Source organism: Lemur catta, chromosome 24, assembly GCF_020740605.2.
Source record: "Lemur catta isolate mLemCat1 chromosome 24, mLemCat1.pri, whole genome shotgun sequence".
In the NCBI taxonomy this organism is placed as follows: domain Eukaryota; kingdom Metazoa; phylum Chordata; class Mammalia; order Primates; family Lemuridae; genus Lemur; species Lemur catta.
The window spans coordinates 2,182,935-2,201,577 of NC_059151.1; the positions used below are offsets into that span (position 1 = coordinate 2,182,935).

Consider the following 18,643-nt stretch of genomic DNA (forward strand, 5'->3'; position numbering starts at 1 on the left):
TCTTATTTTTAAGGGAGGCAGTGAAGGTAGACGACGAGCAGCCAAGGCGGAGGGAGGTCTTTGCCTTTGGGCGGGAGGTGCAATGTCCCCCCCAAAGGGGAAACCGGAGTCCCCGAGTGTGTCCATGTCTCCCTGGAAGCTAGAGGAGTTTGGGGCCTCAGCGGGCGTCCTCTGGCCAAGGTCTTTCAGAGCAAAGACTCCACCTTCGCCACGGAGAACAGTCTGGAAAGGGCAGGGGTGACCTGGCAAAGCCGGGCAGGGGGGCCTCGTCCTTGGGGCTCCTGGTCCCAGGCCAGAGTCTCGGGGCTCAGGGGCCGTCAGGAGCGCAGCCTGTGGCGTTCCAGCCACGTAAGATAATATTTTAAGTGCTCGCTTCTCCCTGAATGCTCTGAACACTGCAGCTATTGAAGACAAACCCCAACCCCCTAGAGGCGGGTGAGCTCTGACGTCCAGCGCCCGGCGGCCTCTGGAAGCTGGGCAAGGCTCACCCAGGCTCCGGCTGGCAGTGCCCGGCCCGTCCCTGGAGCAGAGGCCGAGCCTCACACAAGCTGATCATCTGGAGATGAGCGAAGCAGGAAGGCGGATGGAAAATTAAACCAACACCTAAAGGCAGTGCTGAAAAGGATGCAGAATTGAGGAGGTGCACTGGGGGGAAGGGGAGGCAGGAGATTACCCAGAGCTCTGGGGGGACTTCAAAGGCTGGAAGGATTGGCGAACACCCTGCCCCTGTCACCGTCCCTCCCTGAGCCACACCCCCCCCCAGGTACCCACGTCCTGGACGAGTCTGCACCGGCTGCAGGGGCTGCAGGGCTGCAGGGTTTCCAAGGAGGGCTTGGACCCCATCACCTCGCCCCGCGTTGGCAGCTGGCGCTGCGCCAAGGCAGCAGCTTTGTACAGAGAGGTCTTTATCATTAGCATTTTTATCTTTCCTCCTCTGGAAATAAAAGTAGGTTGTGTTGCTCCCGCCCCACCTCCCTTCCTGGGAGAGCTGAAAGGGCTCCTTGGTCACCTCCCGGGTTCTCAGCCCAGCGAATCCAGACCTGCGCCTTTTGTCCTGGCGACAAACCTGGCCAAACCCAGTCACGGGGCCAGGGGAGCCAGTAAGGTGGTTCAGAGATCGGCGACGAGGGTCGTGCAGGGCAGGCTCGGAGCCCCCCGGGGACCCTGGGGGGGGGGTGTCGCATCCCGGGCTCCCTTCCCCGCCGGCGAGGGCGGGGTGCCAGGAGGGAGGAGGGCAGCAGAGCCACAGGTGCGGGACAGATCCGCGCTGGCCAGGTGGGGACAGGGGACCGGGGCCACCGCGGGAGCTCCGTGCTGGGGGCTCGGTTTGCTCGCTGGGAAACTTTTGGGGCCGGAGAACTGCAGCCGGGCGCGGAAGACCACGGAGGAAACAGGGCCGGGGGGCCTTGGAGCGGCAGGAAGGGAACCGACTGCTTCCATCTGGTGCGCAAAAACCAAGACTCAATCCTGTGCCGGGTCTCTCCTCCCTCCAGTCCCTTTCTTGTCCTTACCTCGGGCCCCGGAGGAGACGGGGGCGGGGGGGGGGGGGCGGATAGCCCCTGGCACGTGCACGGGCGACACCAGCACCCCACCTGTCCCCCGTCCCCGAGCCCGATTCAGCCAGTGCCCGGCCCCGGCCTCTCGCTCCGCGCGCCTCTGCGCACCGCGGCGCCGCAGGACCCGGGTCTCCCGCTCGTCGCCGGGGTCCCGCGGAGGGGCTCGCTGGGGGGGGGGCGGGGCACGGAGTCGGAAACACCTGGACGGAAACACCTGGACAGAAACACCTGCCCGGCCCGAGGGCGGAGACGCGGGGGGCGCGCGGGGACGCGGGCGGGACTCACCCCAGAGCAGCGTGAGCGGCTGGGCCTCGGGGATGAGCGCCAGGGAGTACAGGGCGCCCAGGTGCAGCAGGCTCATCAGCACCACGTTCCTCCAGACGATGCTCTGCCGCCGCCCGCCGCCGTCGCCCTGCGGGCCGGGGGGCCCGGCGCGGGGCTGCTCCCGGGCGTCGCCGGAGGGGACCGGGCCTGGCATGGCTGCGGAGGGCGCGGGGGCTGCTCCCGCGTGGGGCCGGGGGCCTCTGCCTTTCGGGGGGCCCCGCGCACCCCGCGTCCCGCCTGCCGGCCCCTTCTCCCGGGCGCGGCGCTCAGCGCGGCCTCGGGCTGCGGCCCCCGGCGGGCGGCATCGGTCGTCCGGGTGTCGCCGCCGCCGCCGGGCCGACTCCGCGGCGAGGAAGAGGAGGCGAGCGGCGGGCGCAGGGGGGCGGCGGGCGGGGAGGAAGGCCCTGCGGAGCTCCAGCCAATCAGCGCCGCCCGTGCGGCTCTTAAAGGGAAAGGCGTCCCCGGCCTCGGCGTCCCCGGCCCGACCCGCGGCCCCCGGGGCAGGAGGTGGCGGCTCCGCCCGGGGACGGGGGGCGAGCGGGAGGTGGCTCCGGGGACCCCGAGCCTGCAGAGCGGCTCCCAGCACTTCTGCGGGTCCCCCAAAAATGCCATCCCTTCTGAGATGCTTTTGTCCTTTTTCTAATCTCAAGCCACAGGCCACCTGGGTGGGAGAATTTTAAATACTCGCCTGGAGTCGCGACGCCAGTGAAGGCCAGACCCAGGACGACAGTCCCCGTGTCCGGCAGGGAGCAGCTCCGTGCGCCCGCGGAGGGACGGGGGCAGCGCTCAGCCCTTACCTAGGCCGCGGCGGACGGGCCGGGCGCACCGCAGGCGCTCACGCGGTGCCTGTGAGCGGATGCTCGCCCGGTTTGCAGCTCTGTGCACGGTGGATTCTTGCTGCCTAGCGCACGTCTGCACCGTGTCCCTTAGCCCTGGGAGGTGGGACAATACCCTCAAGTCAGCACCCCCGAGAATTGGGCTGCAGAAAACAATCACCCAGAACGTTCCAAGGAAAATTGTGAAAATTTGTGTCTGCCTATTCTCCCCTCCTAAAGCAGCTGATCGGAAGGGCTCTCCAGAGAGGGCCCTCGTTGCGCGGAAAATGGGAAGCAGGTGAGCCGAAGGCGGCCCGGCAGGTGTGGCGGCACCTGCAGAAGGAAGAGGGCTCGGGACTGGACGCCCGGGGCTCCGAGTTCCAGGTTTAGCTCACTGTGACTCAGCGCAGCTTTCTAGGCACAAATTTCCCTACCTGAGCAGCAGAACTAGTCTCTACTGGTCCCCCCAGCTTGCAAATTCTGTGAATGTGAGTTTGAAGGGATGCCCTTATGTTGACCAAAAAAGCTAATCTGGGGATTTAACCATTGTTAGGAATCCTTTCTGGAATTCCAGGACAGGGAAGGGAAAAAAGTCACAAAGAATTGACTGCATGAAAGGGCCGTACATGAGCGTTACTGTTAGCAGACCTGCGCCAGCCAATCAGCCAGATAAAACAATGTCGAATTTGGAGCCGAAGCAAAGTATGTGGCTTGTGGAGCCAGGGCCACTGAGCTGGTGTCGTGGTATTGCTTCCGGTGGTGTTGAAATGACAGAATGAAAGGAAATTTGCCAAGGATCCGGATAAATGTCGACACTGCATCATGGCCAGTAAGACAACAGGACGTTAAACGGGAGGGTGTGAATTTCATCAGTCTGCTCACCCTGTGCTCTATAAGGAACCACTTTTTCTTCTCCTGCTCTCTGATGCCCATGGCCACCAGGCCCGCATGCTCCGGGTGGTCCTTTAGTTCAGCCCGTCCTTTCTCTCTGGGCAATTGTAAAGACTCACTCCACCCTCATTCTAACCGTCCAGTCCTTTGTTTGGCATTTATTGGGCACCTGCCAGGACTAGTGGGCACGGGGGATACGAGGATAAATAAGGTATGGTCCCTGCCCCAGAGGAGCTTCCAGATAGGAGCAAAGATTGATCAAACAAATATAACCCCTTGGCTATGAGCTTGGAAGGGCAGGAAGGTTCAGACCATTATCAGAAAAGAAATTCTTTTTGTTAGGCATCAAACATACATAGGAGCAAGGAGTCCAGGGGAAGCAGCAAAACAGTTCTTTACCTGCCCCCAACCCCAGTACCTTATCTGTTAGATACGCCGCCCTATCTTGAATGAACACCTTCCTCTCTTCCCTCTGGTGGGTCAGACTGGGTTGGGCCGATCATTTCAGCTGGCTGTCCCCACGGTGAAGAGGATGCTTTTGCGTGTTGAGGGACGGGAGAAGTGCTCTTTAGGCTTTTCAGATCCTGCCTGTAAAAGGATGGCTGAAGAAAGAGGCTCCCTCCAGCCTCAGAGGGAAACCTCTACGGGATACAAGATACACTCTTGCTAATCATGCCTGTTCCCTGGTTAGTGTATTTTGCCACCAGGATCCATGTCTCTTTTCTCTATCATGTTAAAGACCCCAGGATATTTCCTTGGGTTCCGAACCTCTGCTGTGGATGAGTGCTCATCTCATTCCGGGACGGAGGACAGTGGGACAGTGACCCTTATCCGGTCAACCAAATGATTACCCACAATGTGATAAGAGCTGTAATAGTGGTGTATGCAAGATAATGTGGAAACACAAAGAAGGGAATTGTTCATTCACACTAGAGGCAGGGAGGAGGGAGAGTGATATCAGATAAGAATTGTTTCAAAAATACATGTTACCTAAAATTTACCATCTTTTTTTTTTTTTTTTCCTGAGACAGAGTCTCACTCTGTTGCCTGGGCTAGAGTGCCGTGGCGTCAGCCTCGCTCACAGCAACCTCAAACTCCTGGGCTCAAGCGATCCTCCTGCCTCAGCCTCCAGAGTAGCTGGGACTACAGGCATGCGCCACCATGCCTGGCTAATTTTTTCTATATATTTTTAGTTGTCCAGATAATTTCTTTCTATTTTTTAGTAGAGACGGGGTCTCGCTCTTGCTCAGGCTGGTCTGGAACTCCTGACCTCAAGTGATCCTCCCGCCTCAGTCTCCCAGAGTGCTAGGATTACAGGCATGAGCCACCGCGCCCGGCCCAAATTTACCATCTTAACCAGTTTTAAGTGTACAGTTCAGTAGTGTTAAGTATATTCACATTATTGTGCAACCAAATCTCCAGCACTTTGTCATCTTGCAAAACTGAAACTTTATACCCTTGAAACTCTCCATTTCAACCTCCTTCTAGCCTCTGGCAATCAGCATGCTACTTTGTTTCAATGAGTTTGGCTACTCTAGCTACCTCATTTAAGTGAAATCATACAGCATTTGTCTTTTTGTGACTGGCTTATTTCACTTATCGTAATATTTTGAAGGCTCATCCAGGTGATAGCCTTTGTCAGAATTTCCTTCCTTTTAAGGGCTAAATAATAATCCATTGTATGTATATGGATTTTATTTTGTCTATTAATCCATTGATGGACACCTGGGTTGCTCCCACCTTTTGACCTCTGTGACTAATGCTGCTACGAACACGGGTGTACAAATATCTCTTTGAGATCCTCTTTCGAGCATTTTGGATATAGATACCCAGAAGTGGTATTGCTGGATCTTATGGTTGTTCTATGTTTAATTGTTTGAGGAACTACCATACTATTTTCTATAGTGGCTGCACCATTTTACATTTCCAGCGATAATGTGGAAGGGTTTCAATTTCTCCACATCCTCACCAATGCTTATTTTCTGTTTTTTAGGTAACAGCTATCCTGATGAGTATGGAGTGACAGCTCATTGTAGGTTTGATTGCGTTTCCTTAATAATTACTGGTATAGAGCAGCGGTCCCCAGCCTTTCTGGCACCAGGAACCAGTTTCATGGAAGACAATTTTTCCATGGGGGTGGGGTGAGAGGTGGGGGACGGGGGCAGGCGGAGCTCAGGCGGTGATGCCGGCAATGGGGAGCAGCTGTAGCCATAGAAGGAAATTAGTCTTCTCTGCTTCCTCCAGGCCCTTCCTCTCTCTGTACTAAAGGGATTGGAAACATTTCCCATTAAGAATTTACACAGCAGTGGATGAGGGCAGCCCTGGTCCTCTGAAGTGAGTGTTTGTGTTGCTCTGGATGACAAGAGGGAGCGGTTTTCCTTGAATGGAGACCCGGCCTTGTTGCTTAAGACCCTTTCCACATTTCCTGAATTCTCTGACTAGAGCGCTGCAGGGTGGCAGCGGGACACTGGGCTTTGGAGACAGATTTGAAGGCTCTAAATGCCTGACTCATAAGCCAGAGGAGAGGGTCTCCGTAATGAAAAACCCGCTGAAGTACTGGAACCAACCCAAGCTGTCGCTTTGGTCAGCAATCTGCTGCCCTTTGCGTCTTTCCAAATAGTCTTGCGTTTGGATCAGTTAACACTCTTTCCTTCGACATGTTTACTGAGCCAAGCACGGAGCTCAGCCCCACAGAGGAGACTGTGGCTTCATATGCTCAGGGAACTCACGGTCCGGTGGCCGGGGCGGGGGGGGGGGGCAGACAATGATCAAAGAATCACTGAACAAAGCAGACATCACAAACTCTAATACAGGCTACGGAGATCGCTAAACATCCTTTTTTAAGACGCAGTCGTGGCATGTTAACATCTGTTACTACCTACACCACATCCACCTCTGACCAACATCTGGCTAGAAACGAGGTCCACAAACCAAACCAAACTCCTCCCGACTCTGTTTCTCTCCCTGCTCCCAAATCTCAGCTCTCTGAACTAAACGCACAATCCCTACCATCGCGACAAAGACGGTATTGACAAAAGTTTTTACCCACAAACCCTTCCAGCTCCCCAGGCCCCCTCCCCCAACAATCGCCCACCAGGTTTCCTTTTAGGATATTTTGGTTTCCGAGGGCAGATAAGTGCAGAGAAGTTCTTTCTTTCTCAGCACTAGCTGCTGTTATTGTTTCTGTTTCAACGACCTCTTTCTCTTCCCGCTGTGTCAATTACCACAGGCTGCTCTTAAAAGGCAAAGGCCCCCGTTGTTCTCTGGCAGGGAAGGGGAATTTGTAAATAGAGTTCAGGAATGTCAAAAAGGATGACCCAGATTTGCAGCCCTAGAGGAAAAACTAGTTCATTGTGTGTCCTATGCAATCACCGGAAGGTAGCCTGTTCTTGCCGTGGGGAACAGGTGGGCAGAAAGGTTAATTTCAAGGAAACAGATATCATTAATGAGGAAGACTCATTTAGGGACCTAAGCCAAGCAAGTATCTTTATCCCAACTCCTCACATTGCAATCTCTCTGAAATGCCTGCCCATTGGTCTTCAACCGAGGAAAGTGCTGCGTTGACTTTTCTCCAGATTGACAATCAAATTAACGCTACAAAAGGAAAAAAGGTATCATACCCAGATATAAACAGGCCTGAGTTGTCTGTCATCTTTCTTCAAAGACTTGGTGCTCACGAAATTTATTTTTGATTCCTTCTGAAGACTTAAAGGTAAGACACAAAGACACCGTGGAGAGTGTGTTTCTGAGCTGAAGTGAAGTTAGAGATCTCATCCTACCCCTCATTTTACAGATGGGGAAATGAAGGTGACATGACTAACAGTAAGTGGCAAAGAAGCCACTAGAACCCAGTCCCTTGACTCCCAGATGAGTGCTCCTCTATGCCGTCCCTCATGAGGACACAGTTTACAGCAGTTGGGATAAGGTAAGTTCCCAGTAGCTTTTTACTGGTACCACCCAAGGTTCCCTCCAGTCTAGAACCCTGGGCCAGCCGGCTCTGGTGTCCCGTGTCCCTGGGCACAGACCTTGATCAGGGAGCAGACGTGAGACCCAGGGTCTCTCTGCCCTTTGCACGTCACAGGCGGTAGAGATACAGCTCTGGGGTGCGGGGGCTGCATTCCCCCCACGCAGAGAATCCGCCTGGAGAGAAGCCAGCACAGTGTTCGATACACACTGCTCAGCAGAATGGCCACATCCCTCTTTTGTGGAAAATGCCAGGTCCCAGCAGACTAACGGGGAAGTGAAGGGGAAGGGGAGCAAAATCAGAAACCGAAAGTCAAGGATTTTTTGTTATAGTAGCAGTGATCCTGACTTGGGGAGAAAACGTGGTTTTGTGGAAAATGGACGGGCTCACTGGACTGAGAGCTGGGTTGGCATCCGGATCCTGCTGCTTACGAGCCGCGCTTGGCAACTGGAATCGCTAACTCGGCTCCCGGGGCCAACGTGAGGATTGAGGGGAAGAAATCGAAATACCTGACTGAGTGCCCACCCCAAGCACGGGTCGGATCCCTTCCACCAGCCGCCAGGAAGGAACTCCTGCTTGTGGACACAGGCCTGTAACAGTCTGTAAGCGTACACACTCCACTCTTGAGGCTCTAGTATATATACGTGCTACCAAGGCGCTCCATTTTTCTTTTTTAATGACAAACCTGTTCTGAGCTATAAAATTGAGTTGGCTAATTTTTTTAAAAGGGTGGAGGGGGTTGTCTGTCGAGTAGGGACTGCAGCAAAGGGAACTGGGAGGTTCTTGCAAACTCTTTCACTCAGGCTACAGAAAAACCCGATGAACGACTCTTACTCCACAGTGTTTACTTAGGTAGCTTTTTTTTTTTAAACCTTTTTAAGTAATATTGCATAAGCAATGAAAATTATCAGTATCTAATTCTCCTCCAGATTCCACGGGAACCATTATCTTTTTTGTTTACCACACTGTTCTTAAGACAGATCATAATGAAATTACTTGACAGAAAAACTGACTGAAAAATGTCTGGCTGTGATTCAGAAGGCTGACTGAAATTAAAGTTTTCTTTCTGAACTTCAAACCTCAAAGCTGTAGGCAACTTTTTTTAAAATGGGTGAACAAATTTCTAACTATAAAATGGAGACAATTCAGTCTTAAAACTCAAATAGAATACTGAAAACATTTATTAATAGAAAAAAGCTCAATGCCTCCTACCAAATGGAAATGCTCAGTTTCCCCCATATACATTTAAAGCAAGTAATCCTATTTTTCATGAATATGTGCTAAAACCTATGAGGTAGCTCGTAGATGTAGTTATTTGTTCAAGACCAGAGCGAAGCCAAAGACATAAAAAATAGGGATTAAACCAAATTGCGAACAGCTGTTTAAAAAAAGACTACAAACACATAAAATAGGATTACACACTTTAATGTGATTGACACGGAGGAAGCAGGGAAGACGTGAAAGAAATTTAGCTTTAGCTCTGCTTTATGCATAACCGGATACGTACGCTGAGGTCTTAGCGACTGTACTCGATCAGAATGCTGCTTCGGGAAACCACGCTACGTGTGATCCAGGAAATCCGCTGCTTGCAGAGCAGGAAAATCATCACGGGCAACCAAGATTAAAACAAAAAGCAAGCACCAGGGTTTCGCGCGGTTCTAAGGTGGGTGTATCTGCAGAAATAGTGTAAATGCTCTTGACTGGCTGCTGTGGAAACATGCTAATGAGGACTGGTCCATGTTTTATCGGTTTTTTTTAAAACATGTTTCTTTGGAAAGACGGCAATATTGAATGGGAGTGAAGCTGTCCCCTTAGACACCGAGCTTATTGGCCTGGGTGAGAACAACCTTAAGAACCGGCATGAAAGCAGAGGTCTCGCTGAAGTTGCTGGTGCTCACTATGTGGGTGTGGACGGTCAGGCCTTCCGAGTAGTTCCGCGTCTCGATGCTCCTCGCGATGCCGTGTAAGCCACTGGTGATGGCCGGTGAAAGCTGAGACACAGGTAGAACCGCGAGAAAGAATTAAATTAAGGGAGAATTTCCCAGGAGACCCTCTATAAACACAGGTATTTAAATGGAACTTGAAAAAATTATAGAAATATATAAGCCGTTTAGCATTTCTAGAAATATTTCTTGCAGTGAGCAACAGTTATCAAGTAGAATCAGGAAAAAATGATTTATGTAAAGAAGTTATTTGTGAATTATACACGTATAATAAACCAGGTATTTTCTTACAGAAAAGCAGCCAGATTTCCTCCCCCAAACTGAAACGCTAACGTCTCTCTCCATTTAAGAACTTTAATTCTTCAATTATTTTAGATAGAGCCTCATATCTTCCAAAATTTTTCCTATGCACATGAAGGAGATTAAAGTTTCTTAATCATATCTCAAAGTAAGGACCCAATTTACCTTAAACCTCATCTACGACAGAGACCCTGAGCTTTTGCTCCACTGCCATTAGTAGGGCACAGGCATGACAGAGTACTCAACTCGTCAATTACTAACTGCCTGGTATCATCCCTGAAAACCATAAAACCTGTAGTGCTTCCCACGTCATGTGACTGTTTGCCACACGTGCCCCACACTTAAGAGAGAAGACATTACTCTAGCTCTGCCCACGGAACAACACTACTTCCACTGTTACATCAACTTTCTTTAGTTTGGTTCTCATGAGAGACATTATTATTTTTATCTGAAGAAACTGGGTGTGGGGAATGGGGTAGAGGAACACTGAAATGCAAAAATGTAAAAAGAAAGTCCCAGTTCCTTTTTCCCTCACCTATCCTAGTGCTTTCATTAATAAAACAAGACAATTGTGAAAGGAGTGGGGAGGTGGGGACAGGAGAACAGACTCCTCACGCTAGCTATCCTCACAGTTACAGCACCTTAACCTGCTCGTCTCGTGGCTACATCTGGCTTTGCTTTTGTGTAACAGGTGTTCTAGAATAAAAGGATCGGGATTCTTAGACCATGAGAAAGGTGAGAGATCTCATCTCTGGCAAGGACTATCTGCCCACTCTCTGGCTTCCTGGTCCATGGGCCACATAAAATGAACAGCAGGTCAGTTCCCTTAGGGCCAACACAGGCAAGCTTGTACTTCTACTCTTTGTTATGAGAGGCATTAAAATTTCTTTTCTCTTTTTTTAAACAGGGTCTTGCTCTATTGCCCAGGCTGGAGCGCAGTGGTGCGATCATTGCTTACTGTAATCTTGAACTCCTAGGTTCAAGCAATACTCCTGCCTCAGCTTCCCAAGTAGCTGGGACTACAGGCATGCCACCACCACACCTGGCTCATTTTTTAAAACATTTTTTGTAGAGATGAGGTATTCTCAGGTTGGTCTCAAACAATCCTCTCACCTTGACCTCCCAAAGGGCTGGGCCTATAGGTGGGATCCACCGTACCTGGTCTCTCTCTCCCTTCCTCCTTCTCTTTCTCTCTCTCTCTCTCTCTCTCCACACACACATACACACATGCTCGGCCTTATTCCCTCATCCCAGTGAATGAAACTTATGATTTGGACAGTTAGAGCAAAGCCCATTCAGTAACTGTCATGACAACTTTGCCCCCAACCATACTAAATGAGAGTGTTGATGAGACACTTATTTTACTAGCAACTAAGAATAAATGATTATCATAAATCCTCTATTTTCCCCCAGACTTACTGTCTGTTCCCTAAGTTTATCATACAGAAACTCCAAACGTTTGCTGGCATCATCTAGCTTCCTCTTGGTTTGCTGCAGGAGAGGAAAAACAAATGTTATATCTGAACGTTAACTTTTACCCAAAGAACTTGCTCCATCTCATTATACAAAACATGACACTCAAGATGTTGAACAGCTTCATTTTATAAAGAAATGGAGGTAACTAGGACTAAGAAACTTGGACAGATTATTAGAACAGAGGCCAGTAACCTGTTAAGGGTGGTGTGGGATGGGGAGAGGATGAGGCTTCCTTCCAGTGTACGACACAGAGGACTGATTAGATCCCAAGTGCACTGCAAACTCGCTGGGCAGGGTGTGCACACGTGCAACTGTGCTACAGTCACAAGCACTGGGAGGCAGCAATGGGTCAGTGGACCACAGAAAAGAAGGTCTAAGTACAGTTATTATAGATTAGGGGAGCCAAAAGGCAAACATACAGAACTGTGAAATCTCCTATTAACTTTTCAAAAATGCTACTTATATACAGGCAGTCCCGGGGTTGCAAACAAGTTACATTCTAAGAACATCTTTAGGTCAGAGTTGTATGTAAGCCGATCCCTGATGAACAGTCCACATACGGTACTACTGTTACTACTACTACTAACAATACTCCAACGGCGCGTATGCGGTAATAATATAGTGTAATACTGTAATAATAATAATAATAATACCCCTGTACTGTAATAATAAGTTACAAAAACTATGGTGCTTTCTTTTAATTTAAACAAACAGAACATAAAAACAAACTCATACAAAAAGTTTAGTTGGAGAAATTTCAAAAAAGAATATTAAAGGTTAACATTCACCTAATGCTGCATCAACAATAGGTTAATAGGAATGTTATGCTTATTTTAATCTTCTAAACAAATCAGTAACTCTTTCCACTTCCATAATTAATCCACCATGCTGCTCAGGAATAACTGATGCTTTCCTTGGAGGCCTGCCTTTCACGTGTTCCACATTCTCACTTCAGCCTTTATAGTCGTTCCAATAGTTAAGTGGCTGAAGCCCGATGCTTCAGTGTCTGGCTTTTCCCCAAACGCTTTATTATTTTTGCTTTTGTTTCCACTGTAATCACCTTTTCTCTTCACTGCAGGCTCACCTGGACTTTCACTTTGGAAGGATGGTCATGAGGGTAAACACAGACTTACAAAATAAAATAAAGAAGTTGAGACGAAAGTGAGGCTGTGCCTAAGTGACGACATAAACAATGGGGCCAGCTGCGAGCACACAGAGGCTGCCAACAGACCACTCGTGCCACATGCAAGTCTGTGCACAGGCGTGGAAGAACCTAGTTCCTGAAATATTAATGTAATCATTTAATTACAAGTCATCCTTACGGGGAGCCTTGGGAACCCATTTGTAAGTACAGAATATACTGTAAGTTGGGTCATCCGTAAAGTGGGGACTGACTGTACTTAGTTGTATTTGGTATGTTTAATCCTGCCTGTTTCTAAGCCTTTAAAGCACCGAGAAAAAAAGAGAAAATCATCTTCTGGCAATTTAAGATTATTGAGAGTGGTAAAAATAGGTTCTTAAATTAAAAAGTGTTTTTCAAGAGAACTACAAATCACTGAGGAAGGAAACTGCAGGTGATGTAAACAAATGGAAAAACACATCATGCTCATACACTGGCAGAATCAACATTGTTAAAACGCCCATACTACCCAAAGTAATTTACAGATTCAATGCAATCCCCACCAAAATACCAAAATCATTTTTGACAGAAGATCATATGATGACCTAGAGGAGATTAAATCCTACAAAAAAATTTACTGAGCTGCACCATACGTTATGTGTCCTCCATCCTGTCTATACTGACTCAGGCCTGAATAAGAACTGGAGTCGTGCCACAGTCTGGTTGGCACTCCTCCAGTTCTGAATGACTACAGCCTGTCTCTCTTTAGGGTGTGCACGGGGCTAGCATGTGTCTGCCCACCAGTTTCATTTGCTCTCTGGCTTCCAGCTTGGTCTTCCCATCACTCCCAGAATGCCAGGCCTCTACGCTTGGCTTTCCTGAGACTATCAGTATAGGGGACTGTTTTCCACAAGACTAACAGAAGGCTGCACATATTAGTACTCAATGTGTGATGAAACAACAAATTCCAGAAGCTGTTTTTTGTTTTTTTTTTTTGAGACAGAGTCTCACTCTGTTCCCCAGGCTAGAGTGCCGTGGCGTCAGCCTAGCTCACAGCAACCTCAAACTCCTGGGCTCAGGTGATCCTTCTGCCTCAGCCTCCTGAGTAGCTGGGACTATAGGCATGCACCACCATGCCCGGCTAATTTTTTTGTATATATTTGAGTTGTTTGGCTAATTTCTTTCTATTTTTTTTAGTAGAGACGGGGTCTCGCTCTTGCTCAGGCTGGTCTCGAACTCCTGAACTCAAATGATCTGCCCGCCTCGGCCTCTCAGAGTGCTGGATTACAGGCGTGAGCCACTGCGCCTGGCCTCTTTTTTTAAAGCAGACTAGCAGCCGATGGTTAAATAAACATTAAATGTTTGTTGACAGAACGTGAAATTTCATTTAAAACAAGACTGGCTTTGTGGAATTTTTGTTTTTGCCAATACACAGACATCCTCTAATTAAACTAAGTATTATAAAATCAGTTGCTTTAAATATGAATATGACTCCAGTATCTAAAACACTTAACTATCTTTAAGATCTTTGCAAAGTACAGAAGATGAGCTATCTACTTTGAAAAACTTCAATGTAAGCTCAGAAAGAAATCCTAAATCTGAGTTTCTGGTATACCACTATATGTTCTATTTATCTAGCTTGGTAGTTGAGAGCATAAATTCTGGAGCCAAACTGTCTAGGTTTGAATGGGGGCCCTGAGCTTAGGTGTTACTTAACTGCTCTTTGCCTTAATTTCATCATCTGTAAAATAAAAACGACAAATCTATCTACCATAGGGTTATTGTGAGGGATAAGCGCATTTATACATAAAAAGCAATTAAATACCTTTCTACATATAATGTAAATGCTAGCTTTATGACTTTTATATACGCTTTTTACGACTTTACGTTGTAATTATAGAAGAGTTTCACAAAGGATTACTTTAATTAAGCAAAATATGAGAAAAAATACATACAGGATCTGTGGCCGAAGAGAGGCAGCGCTGAATAAGATCCTCGAATGTGGTCTTTAGAATGAGGTGCTCATCTGGAATAGGTTTCTTGGTGATTTTTTCTGTTGGTAAAGACTGCACATGCTGGAAGAAATAATATCATGAAATAATCAGAAATAACCAGAAGGTACCTCATACGCCAAGTCCTGAATCTTCGTGAGAAAGAGAAACCTACAATGTTGTAGATAGGCCTGTTCAAAATCATGTGAAAATTTAATGTGTGAAATTATCTGGGATAAGTAAAAATGAAAAGCAGGTATCTAGAAAAAGCTATCAGCAATCCTATAGCTTGGATTTTCATAGGCAGGATTGGATATTTGGGGAACATACGTTGGTCATTATTGGCTGTGACTACTGTAGCTGAAGGGAAGTAAATGTGAGCCAGCAGGAAATACAAACAAGGTACTGGAAAACACAGCTGGCTAGTTGTGTGCCTGCCTGCTCGGCTTTCTGGCTCATTTGTGTACATCCTGGCATTCTTTTATCCTTTGTTTTACTCTTAAGAGGTTGTTAACTGGGCTGTGCTCAAAACTGCAAGATTAAGCCACAGATTAAGCTAGAAGAAACCATGATGTGGCCGAGTGTATAGATGGAAGAACAATGAAGGAATGTTTAAATTTTTAAGTTGTATTATTAATAGTTCATTATGAGTTCATTCATTCATTTAAAAAATATTGGGCGATTACGCACCAGGTACTGGCTAATGGAAAATGCAAAGTTAAAAAACATCGTAAATGTATGTAAAATAGCAACTGTAGGAAGTTAACACTTAATGGGACCAAAAGACACTATAACTGGGATTCGACTGAAAGGAGGGGAGCGCTCTCTTCAGGAAATTATATCAAAAGGACAAGTAGCAGTTAATCACTTAAGTGAGGAGGAAAGAGCATTCCAGACAAAAGGAATAACGTACAAAGCAGGGATCATGGTATCAGGGGACAGAGAGAGAGCAAGAAGGAATAGGAGCTGAGGCCTTTCAATGTTAAATATTTTGGTCTTTATCCTGAGAACAACAGAAAGCTATAATGTTTTAAGCAAAGAGGAGATAAAATCAAATTAGAGATGGATCAAAGCAGATACTGGCAGACCAATTAAGAGGCTCCTACGTTGGTGACGATCCGAGATAAAAGGTAGCAGGGATCAGAGGAGAAACCTAGAGAAGAAAAGATTCAAGAAATATTTTAAAGTCATATCAACAAGATTTGGGGGATAGATTTGAAATAGAAATTAAAGGGAAAAGAGTATATAAAGATGACTCCCAGGTTTTGGGCTGCATTCAACAGAAAAGATTATGGCGCCATTCACTGAAAAAGGAGACAATGAAAGAAGAGTTTGGAAAGAAGAGCATGAACTAAGTTTTGGCCACGCTGAGGCTGCCTTGCTGCCAAGGCACCCAAGGAGGCAGGCCGCTGGACATGCGGCCTGGCTCAGCACTGCGCGTCTCTCCCTCTTAATGGGGACCGAGGTTCCGTCTAGGTAACTACGGCGTAAGAACCCAGGTTTAAATAAAAGTGATTTGCTAAGTAGCTTGCCAAAATAACACAGACTCGTAATGATTAAAAAAAAACAAAACCTTTATAATTTACATTTTTATTTTTAAAGAAAGAACCAAGTCTTCTCACCTTCATCAAAATATTTGTTATATTTGTTTTCATAATGTAACTTTTAATACTTAAAAATTCTTTAGGCATAATTATCTCTTAACAGTAAAGTATACTCTTGTAATACGGATAAAATCTTTACAAATTTGAGTTCAGGGAGTCAAAGACAAAAGCAGACAGTAAAACTAGTTTTTCTGCTTGGGCAGGAGTTTGTTTCATCTTCTCATGTTGAACACTTTGATCTGAACTTTACTTTTCATGAATATAGCAAAATATTTATCTTTGTATGTCTAAGCCAGTTATATGGAAATGTGTTAGATTTTTCAGCATCTAGGACTTTGCCAACTAGATGTTTATGTGTGAAAAGCCAGTAAAAATCTATATCTCCATCCAAAGATGAGGCTTTATTATTAGCTTTTATACGTACACAGAAAAATATATTTTTATTTTATATTTTAAAGAGAAAATATAAAATATATTATTTTTATTTTATATTTTAAAGGGAAAAACCCTTGGAAGTGGCTTTTTCTTAGCAACCTATGATGCAGTGATGATTCAACAGATCTTAAACCGTGGCTGTATGTGACTAGGTCAAGTGAAATGCCACAACTGCCAAGTTATAGCAAACATACACTATCAAACATATGAAACTTCTTCTAGAGAGTTTATAGTATGTGGCCATGTAACTGAAAAACAATGTGTATATATATATGATCAATCTTAAGGAAGGGTTACCATTTTTTGTTTGCTAAGTCATCTAAATTAAAACCAAATTTAGACGTTCATTAATAATGGAGTAATCATAAAAGCTAACACATGAAAGAAAATGCACTGCAGCAGAGCCGTCTCCCCATCCCACTTGCACGCGTGTACTGTTACCTGCATGGTGTTTCCAATAGGAGCCCCCGGGGCGCCTTCGATACTGGGCTTTGAGAAAGATGGCGGCAGGCCTGGCTGGCCGAGAGGCTGCTGCACTCCGTGGAAGGGCTGGCCCCCGGGAAGGTGCGGCTGTGGGAACGGAGCCTGGCTGGACAGCGGGGCTGGGGCTGAAGGCTGCTGCTGCAGCATCTGAGACTGGGGATCGCCCAGAGGGTTCATGATTGGTGACGTGATAGGCACGGGAGGCTTGAAGTTTTCAGGCATCTGTGAAAAGACACCAAGAGTAAGAATAAAAAAGAGAGCAACATTTCCTCAGCTTGAAATAGGGAGTTAGTCTATTCCATGGTTAAACAAATCTTTTAATAGTAGCAGAATACTTATTTCAAATGAAATTTTACACGGAATTCTAATAAACATAAAAGTTGAGCTAATCTGGCTAAGAGGAGTAGGGAGCTCAAACCTGGATCTCTCAGGTCTACCCCTTTCCCCCTACATTTGCCCCCAGTAAAGGGAAGCCAAGACCACGGTATTTTTGAAAGAAGATGTCAAGTCTGGAGAATTATATCTAGCAATACTGGAATCAGGTGTGCCAAGTATGTGTGTTTAATGTGATCAGGATATAACACCTTTTCCTGGATCACTAAGTAAATATTACCTGGCAATTCTATCACACTAGAAGTACTAGATTAAGTTTCTGATTATTACTAACCCAAAGTTTATTTTGGGTTTCTTTGCTCATATAATGTCTCCCCAATTTTATGTTATGGCCTCTCATTACTGTATTTGGGGAAAGGAGGTCACAAGGAATAAAAAAAATAAACTAGGAAATGGCTGGGGCAGAGAGAAGAATCTTACTTTGTGCTCTAATGGCTCTCAACAGTTATTGACATCTGAATAATGTTCAATTACAAGGGTATATCTTCACTTATATTATATGTAACAGAAAAAAGTCCAAAACAGAATTGCCAAATTTGTGATTACTATTGGAACCCAAAGACCAAAGTAACTCCTAAAAAACATCAATTGTGAAGCCTGAAATTTTATTTCTACTTTTTTAAAAGAGGCCTGTTGGGAATTTCTATTTTGCCTTCCAGAAGGGCTTTAATTTGTACTACCATCATCATAGCAACCTTTTGATGATACTGTTTTCTACTTTCTTTCCTTCCTTCCAGGGATTAGAAGACTCATGTTGAAATATGCTTTAAACACATCAATCAGTAAGCTTTGCTTTTAAAGGATCAGTGAAGTGTGGTATGCTCCAAGTTGCCATATGATTAATGTATAACATCTGTAGGCCCATTGGATGGACATCTTTTTCTAGTACCTTTTTCTTCTTGGGTACTCTATTCAAAGCTGGAGGATCATTCCAACCATTCTGAGGACCTGAAATAGACAACAGAGGACATTTTCCTTTAGAATCCTGAGAGGAAGAAAACGCAGTCGAATCCCTCATATGACACTTTGAAATTCTGCCTTAACCCTGAGATGACTGTCACAGAGATTTTACCAGCCAAGTTGTGGGGATCACTACGTAGCCCTGAATCCTCACTTTCACCGCTCTAATTGTCACAAAGCTTTGGCTCAGTGGATAAGATACCTTGACATTATTTCCATTTAAAGCAAAAGGACTATGCTAAATTGAAGGATGGTGAAGTCTTTGTCTATATTGGTATATGACCTTCAAAGATCAGTTTATTATTCTCTCCTTAACAAAGGAAAAATAAATCACCTGTTATTATTCTCTCCTTAACAAAGAAAAAATAAATCACCTGAGTCTGTTAAA

At 46.5% G+C, this 18,643-nt stretch overlaps 2 protein-coding genes and 1 long non-coding RNA gene across 10 annotated transcripts in view; 1 reads left to right on the forward strand and 2 right to left on the reverse strand.

The window, feature by feature from the left end:
* Positions 1-6,598, reverse strand: part of SCD5 (stearoyl-CoA desaturase 5) — a 71,442-nt gene extending 64,844 nt beyond the window's left edge. The window contains exons 1-4 of the mRNA XM_045536633.1: positions 6,587-6,598; positions 3,986-4,058; positions 2,678-2,812; positions 1,842-2,468 (exon numbers count right to left, since the gene is read on the reverse strand). Coding sequence (XP_045392589.1) covers positions 1,842-2,468; positions 2,678-2,812; positions 3,986-4,058; positions 6,587-6,598 — 847 coding nt within the window. The remainder of the gene's footprint in view (positions 1-1,841; positions 2,469-2,677; positions 2,813-3,985; positions 4,059-6,586) is intronic.
* A 67-nt stretch (positions 6,599-6,665) lies between these two features.
* LOC123627388 lies at positions 6,666-18,532 on the forward strand. The gene is made up of 4 exons (XR_006731267.1): positions 6,666-7,298; positions 7,380-7,511; positions 12,348-12,613; positions 18,033-18,532. It is a non-coding gene; the product is annotated as an uncharacterized LOC123627388 (long non-coding RNA).
* Positions 8,960-18,643, reverse strand: part of SEC31A (SEC31 homolog A, COPII coat complex component) — a 56,148-nt gene continuing 46,464 nt past the window's right edge. For all 8 annotated transcript variants that reach the window (XM_045536939.1, XM_045536941.1, XM_045536938.1 and 5 more), the window contains 5 exons: positions 18,185-18,243; positions 16,861-17,124; positions 14,345-14,464; positions 11,213-11,284; positions 8,960-9,541 (listed from right to left, as the gene is read on the reverse strand). In XM_045536939.1, coding sequence (XP_045392895.1) covers positions 9,362-9,541; positions 11,213-11,284; positions 14,345-14,464; positions 16,861-17,124; positions 18,185-18,243 — 695 coding nt within the window. In that variant the 3' untranslated portion in view covers positions 8,960-9,361. The remainder of the gene's footprint in view (positions 9,542-11,212; positions 11,285-14,344; positions 14,465-16,860; positions 17,125-18,184; positions 18,244-18,643) is intronic.